At 48.3% G+C, this 23210-nt stretch overlaps 1 protein-coding gene across 1 annotated transcript; it reads left to right on the forward strand.

Annotated features, from left to right (window-relative positions):
* Positions 1 to 1675: 1675 nt before the first annotated feature.
* Positions 1676 to 23164, forward strand: MEAK7 (MTOR associated protein MEAK7). The gene is made up of 7 exons (XM_007452517.1): positions 1676 to 1846; positions 4544 to 4774; positions 5133 to 5277; positions 15574 to 15996; positions 20322 to 20440; positions 22399 to 22578; positions 23051 to 23164. The coding sequence occupies exons 1-7, from the start codon at positions 1694 to 1696 to the stop codon at positions 23162 to 23164; spliced, it is 1365 nt and encodes a 454-aa protein (XP_007452579.1). The 5' UTR covers positions 1676 to 1693.
* Positions 23165 to 23210: the final 46 nt, after the last annotated feature.

Here is a 23210-nt window from a genome sequence, read left to right on the forward strand (position 1 = left end):
TTATTGTGTTACTGTTGATTTCTGCTTTCATGGTTGTTAGCATTTGCCTTATGTATTGAGGTGCTCCTGTGTTGGGTGCATAAACATTTATAGTTGTTATATCTTCTTCTTGGATTGATCTTTTGATCATTATGTAGTGTCCCTCCTTATCTCTTGTAACATTCTTTATTTTAAAGTCTATTTTATTGGATATGAGTATTGCTTCCCCAGCTTTCTTTTGATTTCCATTTGCAAGGAATATCCTTTTCCATCCCTTCACCTTCAGTCTGTATGTGTCGCTAAGTCTGAAGTGGGTCTCTTGTAGACAGCATATATTTGGGTCTTGTTTTTGTATCCATTCAGCCAGTCTGTATCTTTTGGTTGGGGCATTTAATCCATTTACACTCAAGGTTATTATTGATATGTATGTTCCTATGACCATTTTCTTAATTGTTTTCACTTTGTTTTTGTAGATCTTTTTCTTCTCTTGTGTTTCCCGCCTAGAGAAGTTTCTTTAGCATTTGTTGTAAAGCTGGTTCGGTGGTGCTGAATTCTTTTAGCTTTTGCTTGTCTGAAAAGCTTTTGATTTCTCCCTTGAATCTGAATGAGATCCTTGCTGGGTAATCTTGGTTGTAGGTTTTTCTCTTTCATCACTTTAAGTATATCCTGCCACTCCCTTCTGGCCTGCAGAGTTTCTGTTGAAAAATCAGCTGATAACGTTATGGGAATTCCTTTGTATGTTATTTACTTATTTATTTTTTAATAAATTAATTTTATTTATTTATTTTTGGCTGCATTGGGTCTTTGTTGCTGCACGTGGGCTTTCTCCAGTAGTGGCGAGTGGGGGCTCCTGTTTGTTGTGGTGTGCGGGCTTCTCATTGTGGTGGCTTCTCTTTTTGTGGAGCATGGGCTGTAGGTGCACGGGCTTCAGTAGTTGTGGCTCGTGGGCTCTAGAGCGCAGGCTCAGTAGCCGTGGCGCATGGTCTTAGTTGCTCGGTGGCATGTGGGATCTTCCCGTACCAGGGCTCGAACCTGTGTCCCCTGCATTGGCTGGCTGATTCTTAACCACTGTGCCACCAGGGAAGTCCTGATCTCACAGCTTTGGCCAACCATGATCATAACCGCCTGAGGTTGGGCTGTGATTATTCCCATTTTACAAACGAGGAAACGGGCGCAGAGAGTTTTGGTCGCTTGCCCAAGACCATACAGCCAGCCAGGTGGAGCCAGGATCACAAAGGGAAAAACATGTCTAATAGCACGTCTGCTCTGTAGGTGATATTTGCAGGGTGTTGATTTTTTTTAAATATGTGTGATCATCCAGCCTTATAGATTATTTTTTCAACTCAGACTTTTAAAAAATGAATATTTAGATTGAAATCCTGATTTTTCTACATTTTAGTTACATTAGCTTAGAAACTGTTTTCGAATAAAGAAATCGACTGTTGGTTGGCAGTTATGAGCAGGCCTCAGGCAGTCAGAAGAATTAGAATTGGGTTTTCCCACTTTATTTGTGTCGACCATTAATTTCTACCACACTGAAACAACATTACATATCTCTAATGTGTTGTAGCTGCATTTTGCGAGTAGGTCAGTATCGATTACCTTGACCATGTAATTATCAATGTTTATTTTCTGTGATTATTACATCTTGATTTCCCTCCTAACTGGGTGTGAACTTTCCTTCTGCAGAGAATCCTGCCAGCTACCAGGACAGATGGGAAATAGCAAGAGCCTCTCGGGGCAGAGTCTCTCCTCGCGGTTTCTTCCTGAGGAGCAGGCCGAGATTGACAGATGGTTTGACGCTGTGTCGTCAGCGGAACTCCGCTCCAGTACCTCACCCAGATCTTTCTCTCTGCAGGCACTGAAGGCAAGAGTAACAGTCAGAAGTTCACGTTGAGTTTGGAGAGGGGTCAGGCCACAATTGGCTGTCTGTTCCCGTAAGACAGGTGTGGGAACACTGAGGGATGTGTTTTCTAGAAAGGGACAGATAGTACCTATTTTCAGCTTTGTGGGTTCTGTGGCCAGTGTTGCAGCTGCTCTGCTCCGCCCTCGTATCACAGTGTTTGGGGGACTTTTCCCACTTGAGGTTGACTAGAGGGGCTGTGGCCTCTTCCTGTCTCTTGAACCACTGTCCCCGGTTTCCCTCCAGACGAGTGACAGGCTGCCCTTAGCTCTATTTGTGGGTCCAATAACTGCAAAGTTTCAAGTCCACCTTGGCCTTTAGGATTCATAAGTGTTGGACGTCCTGGGAGTTTTGTGGTTTTCCTAACAAAATAACGAAGTTTCCGAGTCAAGGTTCACCTGACAACGAGTGAGAACTGCCCATTTACCCATCTTTTGGCCCCATTCCATGGGGCTCTTAGCCACGCGTTTGGGTGGTTTGGGTGCTCAGACAGAGCGAGACAACAGGGAAGAGACCTCATCAGCCCAACCCCCTGAGCAGTGGGGAGGCGGTGCAATGTGTGAAGACATTTCAGAGCCTCCTCTTTTAAATTTAGTTTTTTATCGAACTGTAGCTGATTTACAACGTAGCGTTAATTTCTGCTGTGCAGCAAAGTGACACAGCTATACACATATATACATTCTTTTTTATATTCTTTTCTATTGTGCTTTCTCCCAGGATATTGAATATAGTTCCCTGTACTATGTAGTGTGACCTTGTTATTTATCCATCCTATGTATAATAGTTTACATCTGCTAACCTCAAACTCCCAATTCATCCCTCCCTGACTCCCCCTTGCCCTTGGCAACCACAAGTATGATCTCTTACGTCTGTGAGTCTGTTTCTGTTTTGTAGATAGGTTCTTCTGTGCCATATTTTAGATTCCACATATAAGTGACATCATATAGTATTTGTCTTTCTCTGTCTGACTTACTTCACTTAGTATGAGAATCTCTAGGTCCATCCATGTTGCTGGAAATGGCATTATTTCATTCTTTTTTATGGCTGAGTAATATTCCATTGCATATATGTACCACACCTTCTTTATCCATTCCTCTGTTGATGGACATGTTGCTTCCATGTGTTGGCTATTGTGAGTAGTGCTGCTGTGAACACGGGGGTGCGTGTATCTTTTTGAGTTATAGTTTTGTCTGGATGTATGCCCAGGAGTGGGAGTGCGGGATCATATGGTAGCTCTATTTTTAGTTTTCTGAGGAGAGCCTCCCCTTTTAGGACCTGCAGAATGGGAGCGGATGGCATTGGGGATCCCCCCAACATACTCACCTTATAGTTGAGGAAACTGGCCAGGGAGGTTATTGGGGTTACAGCTTGTGCGTGTGGTGTGTGTGTGTGTGTGTGTGTGTATCGTGTGTGTATCTCCACTAGACCAAAAGCAACCCAGTCTGCTGGGTCTCCCACTAAGCTGGAGCAGAGAGAACAAGACAGACCGCTTAGGGTCTCAACTGCTGAGTTGGTGACAACGTTCACAGGTGTTTATCAAGATAAATAGGGTGGGGCTTCCCTGGTGGCGCAGTGGTTAAGAATCCTCCTGCCAATGCAGGGGACACGGGTTTGAGCCCTGGTCCAGGAAGATCCCACATGCCGCAGAGCAGCTAAGCCCATGCGCCACAACTACTGAGCCTGCGTTCTACCCCTGGACCCAATCGGATTTGATGTTGGAGTCAAAGAGAAAAGGATATTTACAGAATGTTACTGGCAAGACGATTAAGAACTAGATTTTTTAAAAAATCTTTTGGCCGTGCTGCGTGGCATGTAGGATCTTAGTTCCCTGACCAGAGATTGAACCCATGCCCCCTGCATTGGCAGCGTGGAGTCTTAACCACTGGACCGCCAGGGAAGTCCCAAGAACTAGATATTTAAAATTTAAAAAATTTTTTATTGGAGTATAGTTGATTTACAGTGTTGTGTTAGTTACTGCTGTACAGCAAAGTGAATCAGTTATACATACACATATATCCACTCTTTTTTAGCTTCTCTTCCCATATAGGTCATTACAGAGTTTTGAGTAGTTCCCTGTGCTATACAGTAGGACCTTATTAGTTATCTATTTTATATATGGTAGTATGTATATGTTACTCCCAATCTCCCAATTTATCCTTCCCCCCCTTTCCAGTGCATACTGAGCACAAAGAACTTGGATTGATAAAGCTAGCTAATATATTTGGAAGCCTATAATATAGAGCATACCAGTTTAGCACTACACAGACCGTATGTTCCATATGGAACTAAATTTAGACATGCAAATCACAGCTACTAGACTCTAGACTTGAGGAGATGTTGTAAGCAGAGTGAAGAGTAGACAGTGGCCAGAGGCAGGAATGACACGGCCGGTCTGGGCAGACTGGGAAGTCTGGAGGGCAGGATGGGAACAGATGATGGAAGAGTCTGACGGCCAAGATGAGCCACAAGCCAGGACGCGTTAGGTGTGTGGGTCCTGGGGTGTCATGATGCCCTTAGGTGGGCAGAGATGGTGCATTTGGGGCTCTAGGAAGATTATGTGCTGGCAGCAGTGGTTGGTCTTTCTCCCTTAGCTATTTTTCCATCATCCTGCCTCATTTGACTGGCACCCTGTCTGACCTTTTCACCTACCTGTCCCCGCAGAGCCATGTGGGGGAAGCTCTTCCCCCAGAGATGGTCACCAGACTGTTTGAGGGCATGCGGAGGGTGGACGTGACTGGGAAGACCAAGGGGCCCAGTGAGCGCATCTCCCAGGAGCAGTTCACAGTGTCCATGTCCTACCTTTTGAAAGGAAATGCTGAGGAAAAGAGTCTCGTGATCCTGAAAATGATTTCTGCCACAGAAGGTCCCGTGAAAGCAAGAGAGGTCAAAAAGGTAAGAGGCCACCAGGCCCTTTGCAGCCATCCCAAGCAGCCTTGGTATCCTTTGGTGGGGGACCTAGGACGATTAAGCAGCCGATGGAGGCATTGTGCACAAGTCCACCCCGGGGTGGGGTACCTAGACCACGTCACTGGTTGAGGTCAGAACTCCTGGACAAAAAGGCACTGGCAGTCTAGACCAGCCAAAGGTATCATTAGAAAAATGAGTAACTACCCAAGTTACATGATCTGTTCCAGATTGTGGTCCATCACAGTTGGCCTTAAAGAGATGAGACGCCCTTCCCCATGTTGATATGATGTAGGTCATAGGTCACAACGGAAATGCAATTAATGGTAAAATTGCGGTCTTCAAGTTTGCAGAGGATCTGGTTGGCTCTGTGGCACACGTGCTAAACTACAGACAGGAGCTGAGAGGCTGGACTCAGAAGCAAGCCCCAGGCTCCCTGTCCCGGGTGCAGGTGCTGGCTGCTCAGCTGTGCTCCGAGATGAAGCTTCAAGGCAAGTGCCCTGCCTCAGTCCTTAGACCTTGGCCTTGTAGAGCGGTACCACGCCATCTGCATTACTGTAGGCTTGTACTGACGTTTTGAAACCAGCAAATGTGAGTCTTCCAACTTTGGAGGACTATTTAGATGATTTAATCGTGGGCAGTCGTTCATAGTATCTCCTTATAATCCTTATTTCTGCAGGGTCAGTAGTGACGTCCCCGCTTGCATTTCTGACGTTATAGCCATTTGATTCTTCTTTTTTCTTGGTCAGTCTAGCTAATGGTTTGTTCACTTTTTGTTATTTTCAAAGAGCCACTTTTGGTTTTATGGGTTTTCTCTGTTGTCTAATCTCTATTTCATTTATCTTCATCCAAGTCTTTTATTTCTTTCTTCTGCTTCTTTTAGATTTAGTTTGGTTTTCTTACCTTTTTTTAAAAAAATTTTATTCAAGTATGGTTGATTTACAATGTTGTGTCAATTTCTGCTGTACAGCAAAGTGACTCAGTTATATATATATATATATATATATATATGTATATATATATATATATATATATGAATATATACATTTTTACTCTTTTTAAAAAAGCATTTATTTTTGGCTGCACCAGGTCTTAGTTGCAGCACGCAGGATCTTTCATTGCAGTGTGCGGGTTTCTTTCTAGTTGTGGCACATGGGCTCAGTAGTTGTGGCGCGTGGGCTTAGTTGCCCCACGGTATGTGGGTTCTTAGTTCCCTGACCAGGGATTGAACCAGAGTCACCTGCATTGCAAGACGGATTCTTAATCACTGGACCACCAGGGAAGTCCCTATATTATTATTGTTTTCCATTATGGTTTATCACAGGATATTAAATATAGTTCCCTGTGCCATACAGTAGGACCTTGTTGTTTATCCACCCTATATATACTAGTTTGCCTCTGCTAATCCCAAACTCCCAATCCTTCCCTCCCCTCCCCTACCTCCCCCTTGGCAACCACAAGTCTTCTCTATGTCTGTGAGTCTGTTTTTTTTTCGTAGATATGTGTCATATTTTAGATTCCACATATAAGTGATATCATATGGTATTTGTCTTTCTCTTTCTGACTTACCTTTCTTAGTATGATAATCTCTAGGTCCCTCCATGTTGCTGCAAATCGCATTATTTCATTCTTTTTTATGGCTGAGTAATATTCCATTATATATATCTGCCACATCTCCTTTATCCATTCATCTGTCGATGGACATTTAGGTTGTTTCCATGTCCTGGCTATTGTAAATAGTGCTGCAGTGAACACTGGGGTACATGTGTCTTTTTGAATTATGGTTTTCTCAGGGTATATGCCCAGTAGTGGGATTGCTAGGCCATATGGTAGTTCCATTTTTAGTTTTTTAAGGATCCTCCATACTGTTCTCCACAGTGGCTGTACAATTTACATTCCCATGAACAGTGCAAGAGGGTTCCCTTTTCTCCGCACCCTCTCCAGCATTTATTGATTGTAGATTTTCTGATGATGGCCATTCTGACCGGTGTGAGGTGGTACCTCATTGTAGTTTTGATTTGCATTTCTTTAATAATTAGCTATCCTGAGCATCTCTTCATGTGCCTCTTGGCCATCTGTATGTCTTCTTTGGAGAAATGTCTATTTACGTCTTCTGCCCATTTTTGGATTGGGTTGTTTGTTTTTTGTTGTTGTTGAGTTGTATGAGCCATTTGTATATTTTGGAAATTAAGCCCTTGTTGGTCATATCATTTGCAAATATTTTTTCCCAGTCTGTAGGTTGTCTTTTTGTTTTGTTTATGGTTTCCTTTGCTGTGCAAAAGCTCTTAAGTTTGATTAGGTCCCATTTGTTTATTGTGGCTTTTATTTCTGTTGCCCTGGGAGCCTGACCTAAGGAAACATTGGTATGATTTATGTCAGAGAATGTTTTGCCTATGTCTTCTTCTAGGAGTTTTATGGTGTCTTGTCTTATATTTAGGTCTTTAAGTAATTTTGAGTTTATTTTTGTGCATGGTGAGAGGGTGTGTTTCAGCTTCATTGATTTAAAATGCAGCTGTCCAGCTTTTCCAACACCACTTGCTGAAGAGACTCTTTTCTCCATTGTATATTCTTGCCTGCTTTGTTGAAGATTAATTGGCCATAGGTGTGTGGGCTTATTTCTGGGCTCTCCTGTTCCATTGATCTATATGCCTGTTTTTGTGCCAGTATCATGCTGTTTTGATTATTGTAACTTGGTAATATTGTCTGAAGTCTGGGAGGGTTATGTCTCCAGCTTTGCTCTTTTTCCTCAGGATTGCTTTGACGATTCTGGGTCTTTTATGGTTCCATGTAAATTTTATTATTATTTGTTCTATTTCTGTGCAAAATGTCATGGGTAATTTCATAGGTATTGCATTATACCTATAGATTGCTTTGGGTAGTATGGCCATTTAAACAATATTCTTCCAATCCAAGAGCATGGGATATCTTTCCATGTCTTTGAATCATCTTTTAAAAAACAATTAATTAATTAATTTACGCCTGTGTTGGGTCTTTGTTGCTGCACACTGTCTTTCTCTAGTTGTGGCAAGCAAGGGCTGCTCTTCATTGTGGTGCATGGGCTTCTCATTGTGGTGGCTTCTCTTGTTGCGGAGCGCAGGCACTAGGCATGTGGCCTCAGTAGCTGTGGCTTGTGGGCTCTAGAGTGCAGGCTCAGTAGTTGTGGCACATGGGCTTAGTTGCTCTGCGGCATGTGGGATCTTCCTGGACCAGGGCTCGAACCCGTGTCCCCTGCATTGGCAGGCAGATTCTTAACCACTGCACCACCAGGGAAGTCCTCTTTAAATCGTCTTAAATTTCCTTTATTAATGTTTTATAGTTCTCAGCATAAAAGTCTTTCACCTCCTTGGTGAGGTTTATTCCTAAATATTATTTTGGTGTGATTTTAAAAGGGGTTATTTGTTTACATTCCCTTTCTGGTATTTCATTGTTAGTGTAAAGAAATGCAGTTGATTTCTGTATGTTAATCTTGTATCCTGCTACCTGAATTCATTTATCAGTTCTAGTAGTTTTTGTGTGGAGTCTTGAGGGTTTTCTGTATGCATTATCATGTCATCTGTGTATAATGATAATTTTACCTCTGCCCTACCAAGTTGAATACCTTTTGTTTCTATTTCTTGTCTGATTGCTGTGGCTAGGATTTCCAGTACTATGTTGAAGAGAAGTGGTGAGAGTGGGCACCCTTGTCTTGTTCCAGATTTTAGCAGGAAGGCTTTCGGCTTTTCACCATTGAGTATTATGTTGGCTGTGCGTTTGTCATAAATAGCTTTTATTATGTTGAGATACGTTCCCTCTATACCCAGTTTTGTAAGGGCTTTTATCATGAATGGGTGTTGAATTTCATCATATGCTTTTTGTGCATCTATTAAGATGATCATGTAGTGTTTGTCCTTTCTTTTGTTGATGTGGTGTATGACGTAGATTGATTTGAATATGTTGAACCATCCTGGTGATCCTGGAATGAATCCAACTTGGTTGTGGTGTATGACTTTTTTAATGTGTTGTTGGATTCGGTTTGCTAATAATTCGTTGAGAATTTTTGCATCTATATTCATCAAAGATATTGGCCTGTAATTATCTTTTTTGGTAGTGTCTTTGCTTTTGGGATCAGGGTGACGATGTCTTCATAGAATGTCGTTGGGAGTGTTCGTTCCTCTTCAGTCTTTTGGAAGAATTTGAGAAAGATCAGTATAAGTTCTTCTTTGTATGTTGCGTAGAATTTGCCTGTGAAGCCATATGGTCCTGGAATTTTATTTTAGGCAGGTTTTGTTTTGTTTGCTGTTTTTTTGTTTTGTTTTGTTTTTTTAACAGATTTGATTTCTTTTCTAGTGATTGGTCTGTTTAAGTTGTCTCTTCCTTTGTGATTCAGTTTTGGTGGGTTGTATGTTTCTAGAAAGTTGTCCATTTCTTGGAGGTTGTCAAATTCGTTGGCATATAATTGTTCATAGTATTCACTCATGGTTTTTTGTATTTCTGTGTTATCTGTTGTGATTTCTCTTCTTTCATTTCTTATTTTGTTTATTTGGGTCTTCTCTCTTTTCTTTTTGGTGAGCCTGGCTAAAGGTTTCTCAATTTTGTTTACCCTTTCAAAGAAACAGCTCTTGGTTTTATTGATTTTTTTTGTTTGTTTTTTAATCTCTCTTTTATTTATTTCGTTTCTGATCTTTATTATCTTTCCTTTGCTTTATTACCTTTTCCTTTAGGTTTTGTTTGTTCTTGTTCTAATTTTTTTAGGTAGTGTATTAGGTTGTTTATTTGAGATATTTGGTTCTTTTTTTAAAATATATTTATTTATTTAGTTTTGGCTATGCTGGGTTTTCGTTGCTCCATGTGGGCTTTCTCTAGTTGGGGCGAGCGGGGGCTACTCTTTGTTGCAGCGCTCAGGTTTCTCATTGCAGTGGCTTCTCTTTGTTGCGGAGCACAGGCTCTAGGCACGCGGGCTTCAGTAGTTGTGGCACACGGGCTCAGTAGTTGTGGCTCGCAGGCTCTAGTGCACCGGCTCTGTAGTTGTGGCGCTTGGGCTTAGTTGCTCTGCGGCATGTGGGATCTTCCTGGACGTGTCCCCTGCATTGGCAGGCAGACTCCCAACCACTGCACCACCAGGGAAGTCCCGAGATATTTGTTTCTTAAAGAAGGCCTGTAACACTATGAACTACCCTGTAAGAACTGCTTTTGCTACATCCCATAGTTCTTGTATGGTTGTGTTTTCATTGTCATTTGCTCAAGGTATTTTTTAATTTCTTTTTTGATTTCATTATTGACCCATTGGGGTTTTTTTAAAAATTATTTTTGGCTGCATTGGGTCTTCGTTGCTGCGTGTACGCTTTCTCTAGTTGTCGTGAGTGGGGGCTACTCTTCGTTGCAGTGCACGGGCTTCTCATTATGGTGGCTTCTTTTGTAGTGGAGCAGGGCTCTAGGCTCGTGGGCTTCAGTTGTGGCACGTGGGCTCAGTAGTTGTGGTGCATGGGCTCAGCTGCTCTGCAGCATGTGTGATCTTCCTGGACCAGGGCTCGAACCCCGTGTGTCCCCTGCATTGGCAGGAAGATTCTCAACCACTGCGCCACCAGGGAAGCCTGACCCATTGTTCTTTTAGTAGCATGTTTAGTCTCTATGTAATTGTTTTTTTCTCGTTTCTTTTTCTGTGGTTGAGTTTTAGTTTCATGCTGTTGTGGTCAGAAAAGATGCTTGAAATAATTTCTATACTCTTAAATTTGTTGAGGCTTGTTTTTTGCCCAAGTGTGTGGTCAATCCTAGAAAATGTTCTGTGTGCACTTGAAAATAATGTATTTTTTTTTAGATGTAATGTCCTGAAGGTATCAGTTAAGTCTAACTGTTCTAATGTATGGTTTGGGACCTCTGTTGCCTTGTTGATTTTCTGTCTCAAAGATCTGTTCATTGATGTGAGTGTGGTGTTAAAGTCTCCTACTATTACTATATTCCTGTCAGTTTTGCCCTTTATTTCTGTTAGTATTTGTTTTCTGTATTTGGGTGCTCCTATATTGGGTGCATATATGTTGACAAATGTAATATCCTCTCCTTGTATTGATCCTTTTATTATTATATAGTGTCCTTTCTCTTTCTTTATAACCTTTGTTTTAAAGTCTTTTTTGTCTGAGTATTGCGACCCTGCTTTCTTTTCATTTCTGTTTGCATGCAGTATCTTTCTCCATCCCCTCACTTTTCATACACGTGTGTCCTTTGCCCTAAAGTGGGTCTCTTGTAGGCAGCGTATTGCAGACTCTTGTTTTTTTTATCCCGTCTACCACTCAGTGTCTTTTGATGGGAGCATTTAGTCCATTGACATTAAGGTAATTATTGATAGATATATATTTATTTCCATTTTAAACCTTGTTTTCCTGTTGAGTTTATATTCTTTTGTCCCTTTTTCTTTTTGGTTTTCCTTTTGTGTTTGATGCTTTTCTTTTGTATTATGCTTATAGTTTTTTCTTTTGGATTTTTGTGAATCGTGTGTTTTTGATTGGTGGTTGCCCTGTTTTTCAAGTATGTTAACCCCTTTATCTACTTGCTTTAGACTGGTAGTCACTTAGGCTCAAACACATTCTAGAAAAATAATTGTGATTTTCTCTTTCCTATAGATTCTTACTACTTTTCTATTCAGAGAAGGCCTTTCAATATTTCTTTTAGGATAGGTTTAGTATTGCTGTATTTTTTTAGTTTTTGCTTGTCTGAGAAATTCTTTCTTTCTCCTTCTGTTCTAAATGATAATCTTGCCGGGTAGTGTCCTAGGTTGCAGATATTTCCCTTTCAGGACTTTGAATATATCTTGCCACTCCCTTCTGGCCTGCGACGTTTCTGTAGAGAAATCAGCTGATAGCCTTATGGGGGTTCCCTTGTCATTAACTCTGTGTTTTTCTCTTGCTGCCTTTAGAATCCTCTTTTTTATGTTTAACTTTTGACATTTTTATTATAATATGTATTGGTGTAGGTCTTTCTGGGTTTATCTTGTTCAGGACCCTCTGTGTTTCCTGTATCTGGATATCTGTTTCCTTCTTTAGCTTTGGGAAGTTTTAAGCCATAATTTCTTCATATAAGTTTTCAGTCCCCTTTTCTCTTTCTTCTCCTTCTGGGATCCCTATTATGTGTAGATTGGCACGCTTTATGTTCTCCCATAGGTCTCTTATGTTGCTTTCATGTTTTTCAGTTGGCTTTCTGTCTCATGTCCCGATTGGATGATTTCCTTTACTGTATCTTCCAGATCACTTATTTGTTCTTCTGCATTATTTATTCTACTATTCGTAGCCTTTGGTTCTGCTTTCGTCTCTGCAAATGAATCTCCTAAAGTTTCTTGACTCCTCATTATAGTTTCTAGTTCCTTTTTACAGTTATCTGCATTTCTGTCGATAGCCTTTCTTAGTTCCTTCAGTATTTTCATTATCTCCTTTTTGAACTCGGTGTCTCTTAGACTGAAGACGTCTGCTTCATTGTTTGTCCTTTCAGGGGAGTTCTCTCGATATTTTCATTGGGACTGGTCCCTCTGCTTTTTCATTTTACTTATATGTCTCTTGCTCTATGAGTTTAGGAGAAACACTTATCTCCTGTGGTCTTGGAGGGCTATTTTTATGTGAGAGTGTCCCTGTGTAGCCTGCATGGATTTAATATTTTTTTGGTGCAAGGGCTGTTTTCAGTGTGGATGCCTGCTGCCTCTTTCCTCAGTGTGTGCTGGCTGTTATCCCCTTGATAGGAGGTGCGACTGGTGTTGCGGTGACCGGAGCCTGCACTGGACAGTGAGTGGGGGGACTCCTTCCCTTTGTGGTTATCACTGCCCTGTCCAGGGCAGGGTCTGCTCTCTAGTTGTTGGTGTAGGAGCCCCTAGCTCTGTTTCTGATCTGCAAGAATAGGCGGGATTGGAGCGCTCCCACTGGGAGAGGAGCCGCTGAGTGTTACCGTGCTGGAGCTGTTCACCTGTGAGTGTGTCACCTTTCACCTGCCGTGCGGGCTCACAAAGTACACTGTTGTTGGCACTGCCCTCAGCCCCACCTCAACTGTGGGTATGCTGGCAGTCAGCCCTGGTGCCTCTCAGGCTTTGTTTTCACAAGGCCACCAGCGCAGATCCACTGAAGTCAGGTCCCAGGACTGCAGTCGTTACATACGTGGACCCACTGTGGGAGCTATGGATGCAGCTCAGACCCTGGCCCAGCCCAGCCCCTGCGTGTACGCGCGCACAAAGCCCACAGCTGCTAAGGCCAGACCCGTCCCAGCTGCGGGAGCACCAGTTGTCCGTTTGGTTGTTCCACGGGCCCTGAATTTACAAAGTCGGCCATGGAGGTATAAATCCACGGTTCACACAGCCGCGGGGAGAGATTTCAGCTCTGCTTCCTAAGTCACACGGCCTGTGGGCCTCAGCTGTGATTTCAGCCCCACCTCTGCATCTGGGCAACCCACTGGTATCTGCTTCTGGGGGCACAGGGCAGTGGCTGGGGCACACGAGCCTGCCCAGGCAGGAGGGGACCGGGGTGGCCAGGGTGTGTGACCTGCCTGGGCAGGAGCCTGTCCTGGAGCCTGCGTAGGCAGGGGCCGGCGGGTGGGGAAAGAGGCTGCGATGGCAGCCCCGCCTCTACCTTGGCACGCCACTTAACAATGGCGCTTTGCTGCTGTGGCGGCCCGGGGTTCTTCCGCAGACACTCCTGGTTGCTGCGCCCCATGCTCCAGCCCCTTCAGGCTGTCTCCGCACAGCCAGCAGCGGTCCTCTCCCTGGGTCTGTCCCCTGAGCCCCGTGTTACGGCACCCAGCCCCCACCCATCCCAGCGGACCTGCGTCTCAGGCTGGGGCACACAGGGCGGTGGCACAGCCGTCCGTGTAGGCCTCTCTGTCCCGCCTGCCCCTAAGTGGCTGCTGTGCTCTCCCCAAGCCTCTGAAGCTCCCTTTCTGTCCCGGCCGGTCTCCCCGCCGGGGAGGCTTCCCTGGGTGCGGGAACCTCTCCTTCAGCTCCACCCCCCCAGGGGCACAGGCCTCGTCCCACTTCCTCTGTTGCTTGTTTCCTTTGTCCTGCCCAGTTACTTGGAGATCTTCCTTGTCCCTTGAGGTGTTTGAGGTCTTCTGCTAGTTTTCTGAGAGCATTATTCCATTCATAGATGTATTCTTGATGTTTTTGTGGGAAGAGGTGAGTTCCACGTCCTACTACTGACCATCTTGATTCTGATCGCTAGTTTGATTTTCTTTTTTTCATTTCTCAAGTTAGAAGGTTAGGTTATTGATTTGAAATCTCTCTTCTTTTCCATATAGGCATTTATGACTGTAAATTTCCCTCTAAGCACTGCTTTAGCTGAAGCCCATAAGTTTTGGTATATTGTGTTTTTGTTTTCATTCATCTCAGTTTTTTCTTTCTTTCTTTCTTTTTTTTAAAAAATTATTTACCTATTTATGTGGTCGGTCTGGGTCTTAGTTGTGGCAGGCGGGCTCCTTAGTTGAGGCTCACCGGCTCCTTAGTTGTGGCATGCGAACTCTTAGTTGTGGCATGCATGTGGGATCTAGTTCCCTGACCAGGGATCGAACCCGTGTCCCCTGCATTGGGAGCGTGGAGTCTTATCCATTGTGCGACCAGGGAAGTCCCCATCTCAGTATTTTCTAACTTCCCTCGTGATTTCTTCTTTGGCCTGTGGTTGTTTCGAGGTATATTCTTTAATTTCTACGTGTTTGTGAAAGTCCCACATTGCCTTGTTACTGATCTGTAATTTCATTACATTGTGGTTGAAGAACATACATTACATGATTTCAGTTCTTTTCAATTTATTGAGGCATGTTTTATGGCCTGACATATGGTCCGTTCTGGAGAATATTCCAGGTACACTTGAGAAGAATATATTCTGCTATTGTTGGCTGAGAAACAGTATATAATTAAATTTACTTGGGATTTAAAAATACCTTGCAAAGTACATTCATTTTATAAAAGTGTTACTGTTTTATTATAAAGCTGGATTTTTAAACACAGTTTGAAAAATTAAGTGAGGTATTTGGAACTTGGGAAGAATAATGACATAATGTACTGTATAATACGGTTATATCTATATACACGCATGTATATATGTGTATATGAATGACGTATACTGATAGCTTGTTTCTTGTTATCACCTCCATGTCACCTCTGTTCTTAGTAGGTAAGAGATGGAAGTCAGAATGACGGGTGCTGGTCAGAAACAGCTAAGTATAATTTGTAGTTTATGATATACGTTCTCCCCAGATAAACTAGACGGGTGCCCAGGAAGTAACCAACCGCTACCCTGCCATAGCTGGAGAACAGCACACTTTCTAAATCCTTTCCAAATGATTTTGTTAGGACTAGTGACTTTCGGTGTAGCCCTCTCAGGGGGGATTGCTGGGGAGTCTTGGGGCCCTGGGGTGAGGGTGTAGCTGTCTCCTGTGTCTCTGAAATGCAGCTTGGAGCAGAGAGAAAAGATAAGAGTGTCGACGTTGAATTGTTTAGATGAGCACTGTCCGATAGAGACAGAATGTGGACTCCAAAGCCAACCACATATGAAATTTTACATATTTCAGTAACCACATGGAAATACCAAAAAGAAACAAGCAAAATTAATTTTAAGAATATGTCCAAAGTATACTTTAACATTCTCAGTCAATGTAAAAAACATGACATATCTTACGTTCATTTTCTTTTTCACACCCAGCCTTTGAAACGGGGTGTGCATTTTACGCTTACTGTGCATCTCGATGCAGACGAACCCCGCGTGGCTCCCCCGCTGGACAGAGCAGGTTTAGGTAAGTAGATAAAAGGCGATGTCATCACCCACTAATACTGTTTTCTCCTCTCCTAGGCGGTGAGAAGCTTCTGGGGCCTCAGCAGCGGGACTGTGACCGAACCACGATTGAGGACTGGGTGTTCAGGGCTCCCCACGTGGCCACGTTTCTGAGCGTGGTCATCCACCAAGGCTTCCTCCTCCTGTGCTCGTCCCTCGATCTGGCCGCCCTGGTCCCCGAGCGCCAAGCCGACCAGGAGCGGGAGTTTGCGAGCGTCCTGGATGTCCTGTCCGTCATCTACATCAACTCCCACCTACCCAGGGAGCTGCGGCACCGCTGGCGCCTGCTCTTCTCATCCGAACTCCACGGGCACAGCTTCGCCCAGCTCTGCGGGCGCATCACACACCGGGGGCCCTGCGTGGTGCTGCTCGAGGACCATGACGGCCACGTGTTCGGTGGCTTTGCTTCCTGCTCCTGGGCGGTCAAACCTCAGTTTCAAGGTGAGTCTTGGCCACCGAAACCCCACGTGGTAGCACCAGTGCTCGTTACAAGTTCTGGTCAGACGGCTGCTGTGTGGAGACCTCCGAGCCCTGCCAGGGGTGTGCGTGTTTCTTCCATCTCCTCCCACAAGCGTTTTGCTAGATGTGTTTGGGAGGATAGTGAAACGTGGTTTCTTTACGATGGTTTAACTTCATGGATTTCTTTATAGATTCTGGCTGCAGGGTCAGGTAAGCAGGACAGCTGTCCTCACCCCTGGATTTCAGGTGAGGAAACAGCGGATCAGCATTAAACGATGCCAGGTCCTGACCACGGGCGAGGCTGGGCCGTAGGTGCTGCATAGGGGACTGGGAGATACCGGCTCTTGCAGGTGGGGTGTATTTTCTCGGGGGATCGTCTTCCTTTCCTGGACCCCCCTGTGTGGGTCTGCTTTGCTGCTTCTGCCCGTGGTTTTTCGGTTTTGTGATTTCGCTGGAGATTGGAAGCTCTTTGCTAGACCTTGAATGCCCTGGATGAAAGGCCCTGATGAAATACTGCCCCTCCTCAAAGAACTACTCTGATAAACGCTCTTAAAGGACTCCTTTTGAAAACGCTCATCTCCTGTCAGTGGGCTGTTCTCATACTCAGAGGTGAACCTGTCTTCCCAGGATTGATGGCACTGTGTGTCCCCTGGGACCTGCCCCGGGCTGCCCGCGTCTGTATTCTCAGAAGGTCTCCCGGGGGCCAACAGCTGTGAGATCGAGGGCTTTTCCTAGTGGCTCTGAGCAGCCAGATACAGGCCTGTCCTCACTCCCCTCAGCTAAATGGGGCAGCCTGGCCAATGCAGTTCTGGGGAGGGTCCCTCCCAGTGAGGGGGCGAGGCTAACACCCTCCCTGGCTGGGTCAGTGGAAGGGAGAACCCAGGGTCCTGAGATGCGAAATACCGGGGAGAAAGGCCACGTGCTCCTCCGGGATGGGGGCTGCACATCGTAGCCAGACAGCTGTCAGCTGCATCCACTCCGCCTGCGTCCCCGATCCCCCTTCGCCCCACCCACTCTCGGCTGCATTGCTGCGGGTGCCTCTTCTGCCTGGCCCTTGCCTCCCGGTCCAGTTCATGTGCCGCATCCCAGCCCGCCTGCCGTGGTGCTTGTCCCCTGGAGACCCTTGGACGGACCCCCAGTGCACTCAGAATGGTGAATCCTTTATCTCCAGCCTCACGACCTCTACCGTGCCCTGTGCCCTGGGCTCAGCCTCACTGAATTACCCAAAGTTTCCAGAACAGGCTGCGCTCTCATCTCAGGACTTGGCACATGCTGCTTTTTCTCCCTCTTCCACCTGTTTGCACAGTCAGCTCCTTGTCGGGACTCAGTCCAGGGTCACCTCCTTCAGGAAGCCTTCCCGACCACACGAGTGCCAGCTACTCCCTGCGGTCCTCTACGGGACTGCACGCTTCTGGAATTGTTCCCATCTTCCTTGCACTAGGGAAGCTTCTGCTGGTTGGGGATCCGTGTCCAGGTGCAGAGGTGCCATTAAGGGAGAGGTTTTAGCAGTGGTGGGGTGGCCCTTGTCTGGGGTGGGTGGAAGGGATCATGGTGTGAAGGCTGGGTGCCTCCATCCCCGAGATCCTGTTGTTTCCAGGGTTTGGTTTTCTCCAGGTTTTAGATTGTTCTAGATCTTTAATCCAGCTGTTGCTACCAGCCCTTCCCCACGGTGTCAGGGTCCCTTAAGACCACCCACGTGTCAGTGAGTCGCTAGGAGGACTCGGGGACGCAGCACAGAGCTGTCATCACAGCTGATCTATTACAGTGAGAGGATGCAGAGCACGATCAGCCCAGGGGCTGGGTAGGGGTTGGGAGGGTGAAGTCCGGGGTAACCAGGCTCCAGCATCCTCTCTAGTGGGGTCGCACAGGACGCGCTAAATTCCCTCAGCCGCGAGCTGTGACAGCACGTGTGCAGTGTCGTCCATCAGGGATGCGTTAGAGCTTCAGCGCGCGGCGTGTTTATTCGGGGAGCCGTTCACACGAGCACCCTCTGCCTGACGCGCACCCAAACCCCAGACTCGCAGGAGGACAGCAGGAGTCCGGCACCAACCCCCCTGTCTGTACACACGGCTTAGGCACAGGGAGCCGCTCGTCATTCCTGGGAGCCGGGGGGAGCCCTCCCCAAATCCACCTTCCCAGACGCTGGCTGAGGGCCGACCCTGGAAGGCGGCCCTTCTGGGGACCCCAGTCTCAGGCCTGGGCTTCCACACACCCAGGTCTCTCTGTCACGGTGTCACTGGGAGGGGCTCTGGGGGGGCGATGGGCTGGGTCTCTGTGTGGTTGGAGGATGTGGAAAAACCCTGAGACTCATTACTATAGACGGAACTTCCGCTTCTTCCAGCTCCTTTAGTATTAAGTCCAGCTCAGCTCTGCTGCGTCTTCATGTTTTATTAACAAGCAGAATTCATCTTCTTGAAGAAAGGTGGAAAAATCAGATTACCAAGTTTTCAAACTTGAGCTCATTCTGTTCCGAAGCGTGAGGACAGAATTCCAGCAGGGGGCAGCCTAGCATCACAGATTCCAGTCAACTTCAGGGCGTTCCTGTCCATTTGTCCCGGGAAACAATCACTGGAGTATTTGAGCCTTGAGATGATGTGACAGCCGCTGGGTCCCTTCATTTTCGCCTCTGTCGTCCATGGGGCAGCTATAGGCCCACAGCTCTGAGCTGAGTCCAGCTCTGTCCTGGGCAAGTTGCTTACCCTCTCTGGGCCTCCGTTCCCCAGAACCACAGGAATGGCAGCTTGTAACCTACTGGGCGATGGGTGGTGGTATCACTGTGAGAGTTGGGTGAGGAGCCCCTCTGTGGAAGTGATGTTTTTACGGGTCATATGACTCCTTGGTCCTTGCCCGGCACCCTCGAGGGCCATCTTCCCCACGGGGCCCTTCTCTCTGGGCACAGACCCCAGGGTGGAATAGAGTGGGGTCCGTTGTAGCCAAGGGGCCCACGCTTTGTGGCCCCATCACCTCACTTAGCATCTGGGACCCAGTAAATGTTGATTGAAAGGCAGCCTTAGGATGGCAAGGCAAAGTGATGCTTAGGCCCAGTGCCCGGGGCCACAGGTGGGACCAGGCAATTCCTTGAGGCTAAACCCAACCTTTTGAGGCACATGGACTCAAGCCGGAGTCTTTAGCCTGGAGGGGAGCCCTGTGCCACCTGGTCCCGGTGACCTCCCCAGGCTCACCTCCCCCTTTCCCCCACCAGGGCTCACACCCTGCGCTATAGCCGAGGGCCCTGCTGTTCCCCCCGTGCCCTGCCATGTCCCTGTGGGGTCCCTCCTCCATGAGTGGCTCTCACCCAACCGTCTCCACCTCAGGACGTCCTTCCCGACTTTGGGGGAGCTAAGTCCCCACAGAGGCCCCCTGGGGTCCATCTTGATCGGAGGCCCGAGCGTCACTGATCCTGACTCTGCAGGTCCAGGCCCATCTGTGGCCGAGGGCTGTCCTCCCCAAGGCCCCTCTGGGGCTCAAAGCCCCTTTCCTGTCCGCCCTCCACATCTGGGCTTCCTGTCTGCTTCCTGGAGCTTCCTTCCCACCTGACGAATGGCCCGACCCCCAAGTACCTGAGCTCGGTCCTGTGTCAGGTGCCCTCACGCTGTCACCGTCAAGGGGCTGTCCTTCCGACCAAGGTCTCACAGCTGTGGGGAGCATCCCTGGTTTGGCTCTGGCCTAGCCGGGAGTTCCCTTGGTGAGGTGCAGCCTCTGTCCCCTCCCTAGTGAGTGCTTCGGGGAGGGCAGGAGTCTCTGAGATGGAGGGTGCTGTTCATTTCCAGGATTTTGACTGGTACCTTCTCTGATTGGTGGCATGCCCACTCCTGTGCCCGGGCAAAGGTAGAGGGTCCCCCTTCCCTGCGTGTCCCCTCCCCTCCCTGTGGGCAGCCGTGTCTACAGGAACCCTGCCTTCTCCGCCCTGGATGATGTGCCTACTTGAGGCCGCGTGAGTGCCCAGCCAATACCTGGAGTGGCCGCCTGCCCCTCGCTCCTCAGTTGAGACGAGGCTACTCTTGCTGACTCTGGGGCGGCGGGGCAGGGCTCCCATCTCCCCGGGAGAGCGGGAGAGCGCTAACAGGTGTCCCCAGCAAGCAGGTGTCACATTCCTTTGTAACGGTCACTCTCATCCTGCCCCCGCAGCTCATCCTACTGGCCGGCCGGCCCTGCCCCCGACGCGCAGGAGCCCCACGCACGCCGAGGACCTGAGGGGAGCCCTTCCTGCTCAGCCATCCAAGCCACGGCCCGTTTCTGTTTCCTGCTTCTCCCCGTGCCCAGCGCTGATGGCTGACCTTGCTTCTCTTTGCTCTGATCAATTTCAGGGGATGACAGGTGCCTGCTGTTCTCCATCTCCCCCAGCATGGCCGTGCACACCTCCACGGGCTACAATGACCATTACATGTACCTGACTCAAGGGCAGCAGACCATCCCGAATGGACTGGTAAGGACCTGGCAGGGCAGGGCACGTCCCCCCCGTGGTGATGCACTGACCCCGACGTGCCCGAGGATGCTCCGCCCTGCGTCAGGGCAGCCGTACGCGCTCAGTTCGTTCTGCCCGAGTCTCAGGGTGGTGATGCGATGAGTGACAACGAGGACAGAATTTCTCCCGTGGAAAAAAGAGGCCTCTGTTGGGGCATTTCCGGGGTTCCTGAGCAAACGACAGACTCGGCCAGTGTTCCTGGCCATCAGGTGGTTGGTCTGTGGCCTTCGTGGCTGGAGATGCTGCCCTGCCTGGGGCACCACCTGGGCATGGAGCCGGGGCTGGGCTCCCCGGACCGTTTGGACCCATTGGGGGTTGTTTGCTCTGTGCTCCAGCCGGGACTCACCACAGGAAGAAGAGAACGCGGGGGAAGGCCAGGGGCGGTGGTGGGGACAGTGCCGGGGTGGGGCACGGGGACGGGTGCCCGCACAGATGCTTAGCTTGGGTGAGAAATGTATGTTCTGGCAGCACCAGCCTATTTCTTTCCCCTGCTTCTTAAAAAGCCCCTCTCGGGAAATTCCAGCCCTGTCTCTGCAAAGCCAAGGGCCAGGGAGGCTGGTCCATCTTGTCGGTGTGGAGAGGGCCCCGTGCTCCTTCCCAGGCTCACTCTGAGGCTCTCATGGGGCCACCTGATGACCCCGGACGCCTTTCAGAAAGGACAGTTTGGGGCTTCCCTGGTGGCGCAGCGGTTGAGAGTCCGCCTGCCGATGCAGGGGACGCGGGTTCGTGCCCCGGTCCGGGAGGATCCCACACTGTTGATTAGGTAACCATGTCTTTAAATCTAGGAGAGGGCTGTAGTTCCAGCTCATTAAATTTCAGTACCCAGGCAGTTTCCTTGGAGTCATAGGGATCCTGAGATGAGTCAGCCATAACCTCTGCCCTCAAGGGACTTCTAGTCTCATAGGAAAGAGAAGATACAGACCAGTAATAATCCAAGATAGAATTTGTCAAATGTGGTAAGAGAGGTAAACAGAGAGCTCTACAAGTTTAGGAGTGGTTGAGGTTACCATTGAGTGGGGGTAGGGAGATCAGGTGAGGACTGTACCAAAGAATCAGGTGACAGTTAAGTGGGTCCTGTCTCCGGCAAGGATCAGGCAGGCTGGGCACAGGAAATGAGATTTTTCTGTTACTTTTTTTGCCAGATGGAAAAGATTTGAAAGTGGTTGAGGGGAGATTACAAAAAAAAAAAAAAAAAGAAAGGTCAGTTTGGTGATGACAGGGGGGAGGGCCTTGGCATCAGGAGCGGCTCCCAGTGGGTCTCGGTGGTGGTCAGTAATCGGCCTGAGGGGAGAAGCAGCCGCTAGGTTAGCTGCGTTTCCTGCCCTGGTTTCTTGCTCGGTGTTAGCTCCAGGCTCCTGGGGCCCGGCTGGGAGGCGCTGTTGGAGAGGGAAAGGGATCAGAGAGGTTGAACAGCCATCTGTTCCCATTAGCCGCTAGCTCAGAGCCGGCCGTGTGCGGAGTGGTTCCCGCCTTCCCGGGGCTGCTGCCTCCTTTCCCTCCCTGCTGTGCTGAGTGAACGACCGGCCTGCTTGAGTACCGGGCCCTGGGCCGGGTACGGATCGGCATCCCTGTCCGGGAAGTGCTGTGCAGAGCTCTCCCCTTATTTTCCCGACGGGGTCTCTGGGCCTGAGGGCCTCTATTCTTTGTCCTCTCTTGTCCCTTGTGTTTGCTGCCAGTGCAGCCCCGTGAGAAAGGGCCGTGGGGTAGGAGTCAGGACACCTTGATGAGTGTTCGAGGAACTTGTCATGGGATACTTAAATTGTATCAATCTGTGAATATGTATTTCACAGTTAAAAAAAAGAAAAGAAAGGAAGAAAATTGCGTTCACTTCTCATACGCCCTGGTGGCATGACGGCTGGGGTGGGCCTCAGGTGTCTGATGCCCCAGACCGAGGCGGTGCTATGCCCCTCCCTCCGCAGGGCATGGGAGGGCAGCACAATTATTTTGGCCTGTGGATCGATGTCGATTTCGGGAAAGGACACAGCAGGGCCAAGCCCACATGCACCACGTACAACAGCCCTCAGCTCTCGGCCCAGGAGGACTTCCGGTTCGAGAAGATGGAGGTGTGGGCGGTGGGAGATGCTTCGGTGACACAGCTGGTGAGCATGGGGGCGTTTCTCCGCTTTCTCGGCTTTGTCCCTTTTACTCCTCCATCTGGAGATGCTTTATTCCAATTTGTTTCCAGCAGCCGTTGCTGGCCAGAGGGATGCCAGTGGGTGCACAGCACAGCAGAGGATGCTGTCTGGGGTCTGTGGAGGTTTAGTAGAAAGAACCACCCCAGGGAGGTGGGATCCCGGGGGAGTGGGGTCTTGTCTGCAAGATGAGGAGGGTCTGGGGCTCCTTCTAGTTCCAGGGTTTGACGATGAGTCGCCGTTGGGGCCCCTGCGCCTCGTCACCTCCCAACGATGGCGTCCCGGGGAGGGGGACTCAGTGGGGCTCGGGGTGGGGAGCCTCTACCACGTTTCCCTTGTGGCGACGGTAGGAAATTCCCCTCTGATAAAATTGACAGCGGCAGGATGTCACTGCCTGGTTTTGGTCACCGAACACACCCTTCCTTCCCTTCTTCCCAAGGCCAAGAACACCAAGAGCATTCTGGACGTGGACCCTACGGCCCAGGCCCTGCTGGAAGTCAGTGGGCGGATTCGCCACAGCGAAGGGCTCCGGGAGGTGCCTGAGGACCAGTGAGGCGGAGCCCCCAGCACGGGCCTTCCTAGAGCTGGAGCACAGCCTG

Source organism: Lipotes vexillifer, unplaced genomic scaffold (genome assembly GCF_000442215.2).
Source record: "Lipotes vexillifer unplaced genomic scaffold, Lipotes_vexillifer_v1.1 scaffold443, whole genome shotgun sequence".
NCBI lineage: Eukaryota > Metazoa > Chordata > Mammalia > Artiodactyla > Lipotidae > Lipotes > Lipotes vexillifer.

What these genes read in the sequence shown, in the direction of transcription:
- MEAK7 (XM_007452517.1), top strand. Translation starts at nt 1,694, where the DNA reads ATGGGAAATAGCAAGAGCCTCTCGGGGCAGAGTCTCTCCTCGCGGTTT. An exon ending in CTCCGAGATGAAGCTTCAAG is followed by an intron (nt 5,278 to 15,573) that starts GCAAGTGCCCTG and finishes CTCCTCTCCTAG; the next exon opens with GCGGTGAGAAGCTTCTGGGG. An exon ending in AGACCATCCCGAATGGACTG is followed by an intron (nt 20,441 to 22,398) that starts GTAAGGACCTGG and finishes CTCCCTCCGCAG; the next exon opens with GGCATGGGAGGGCAGCACAA.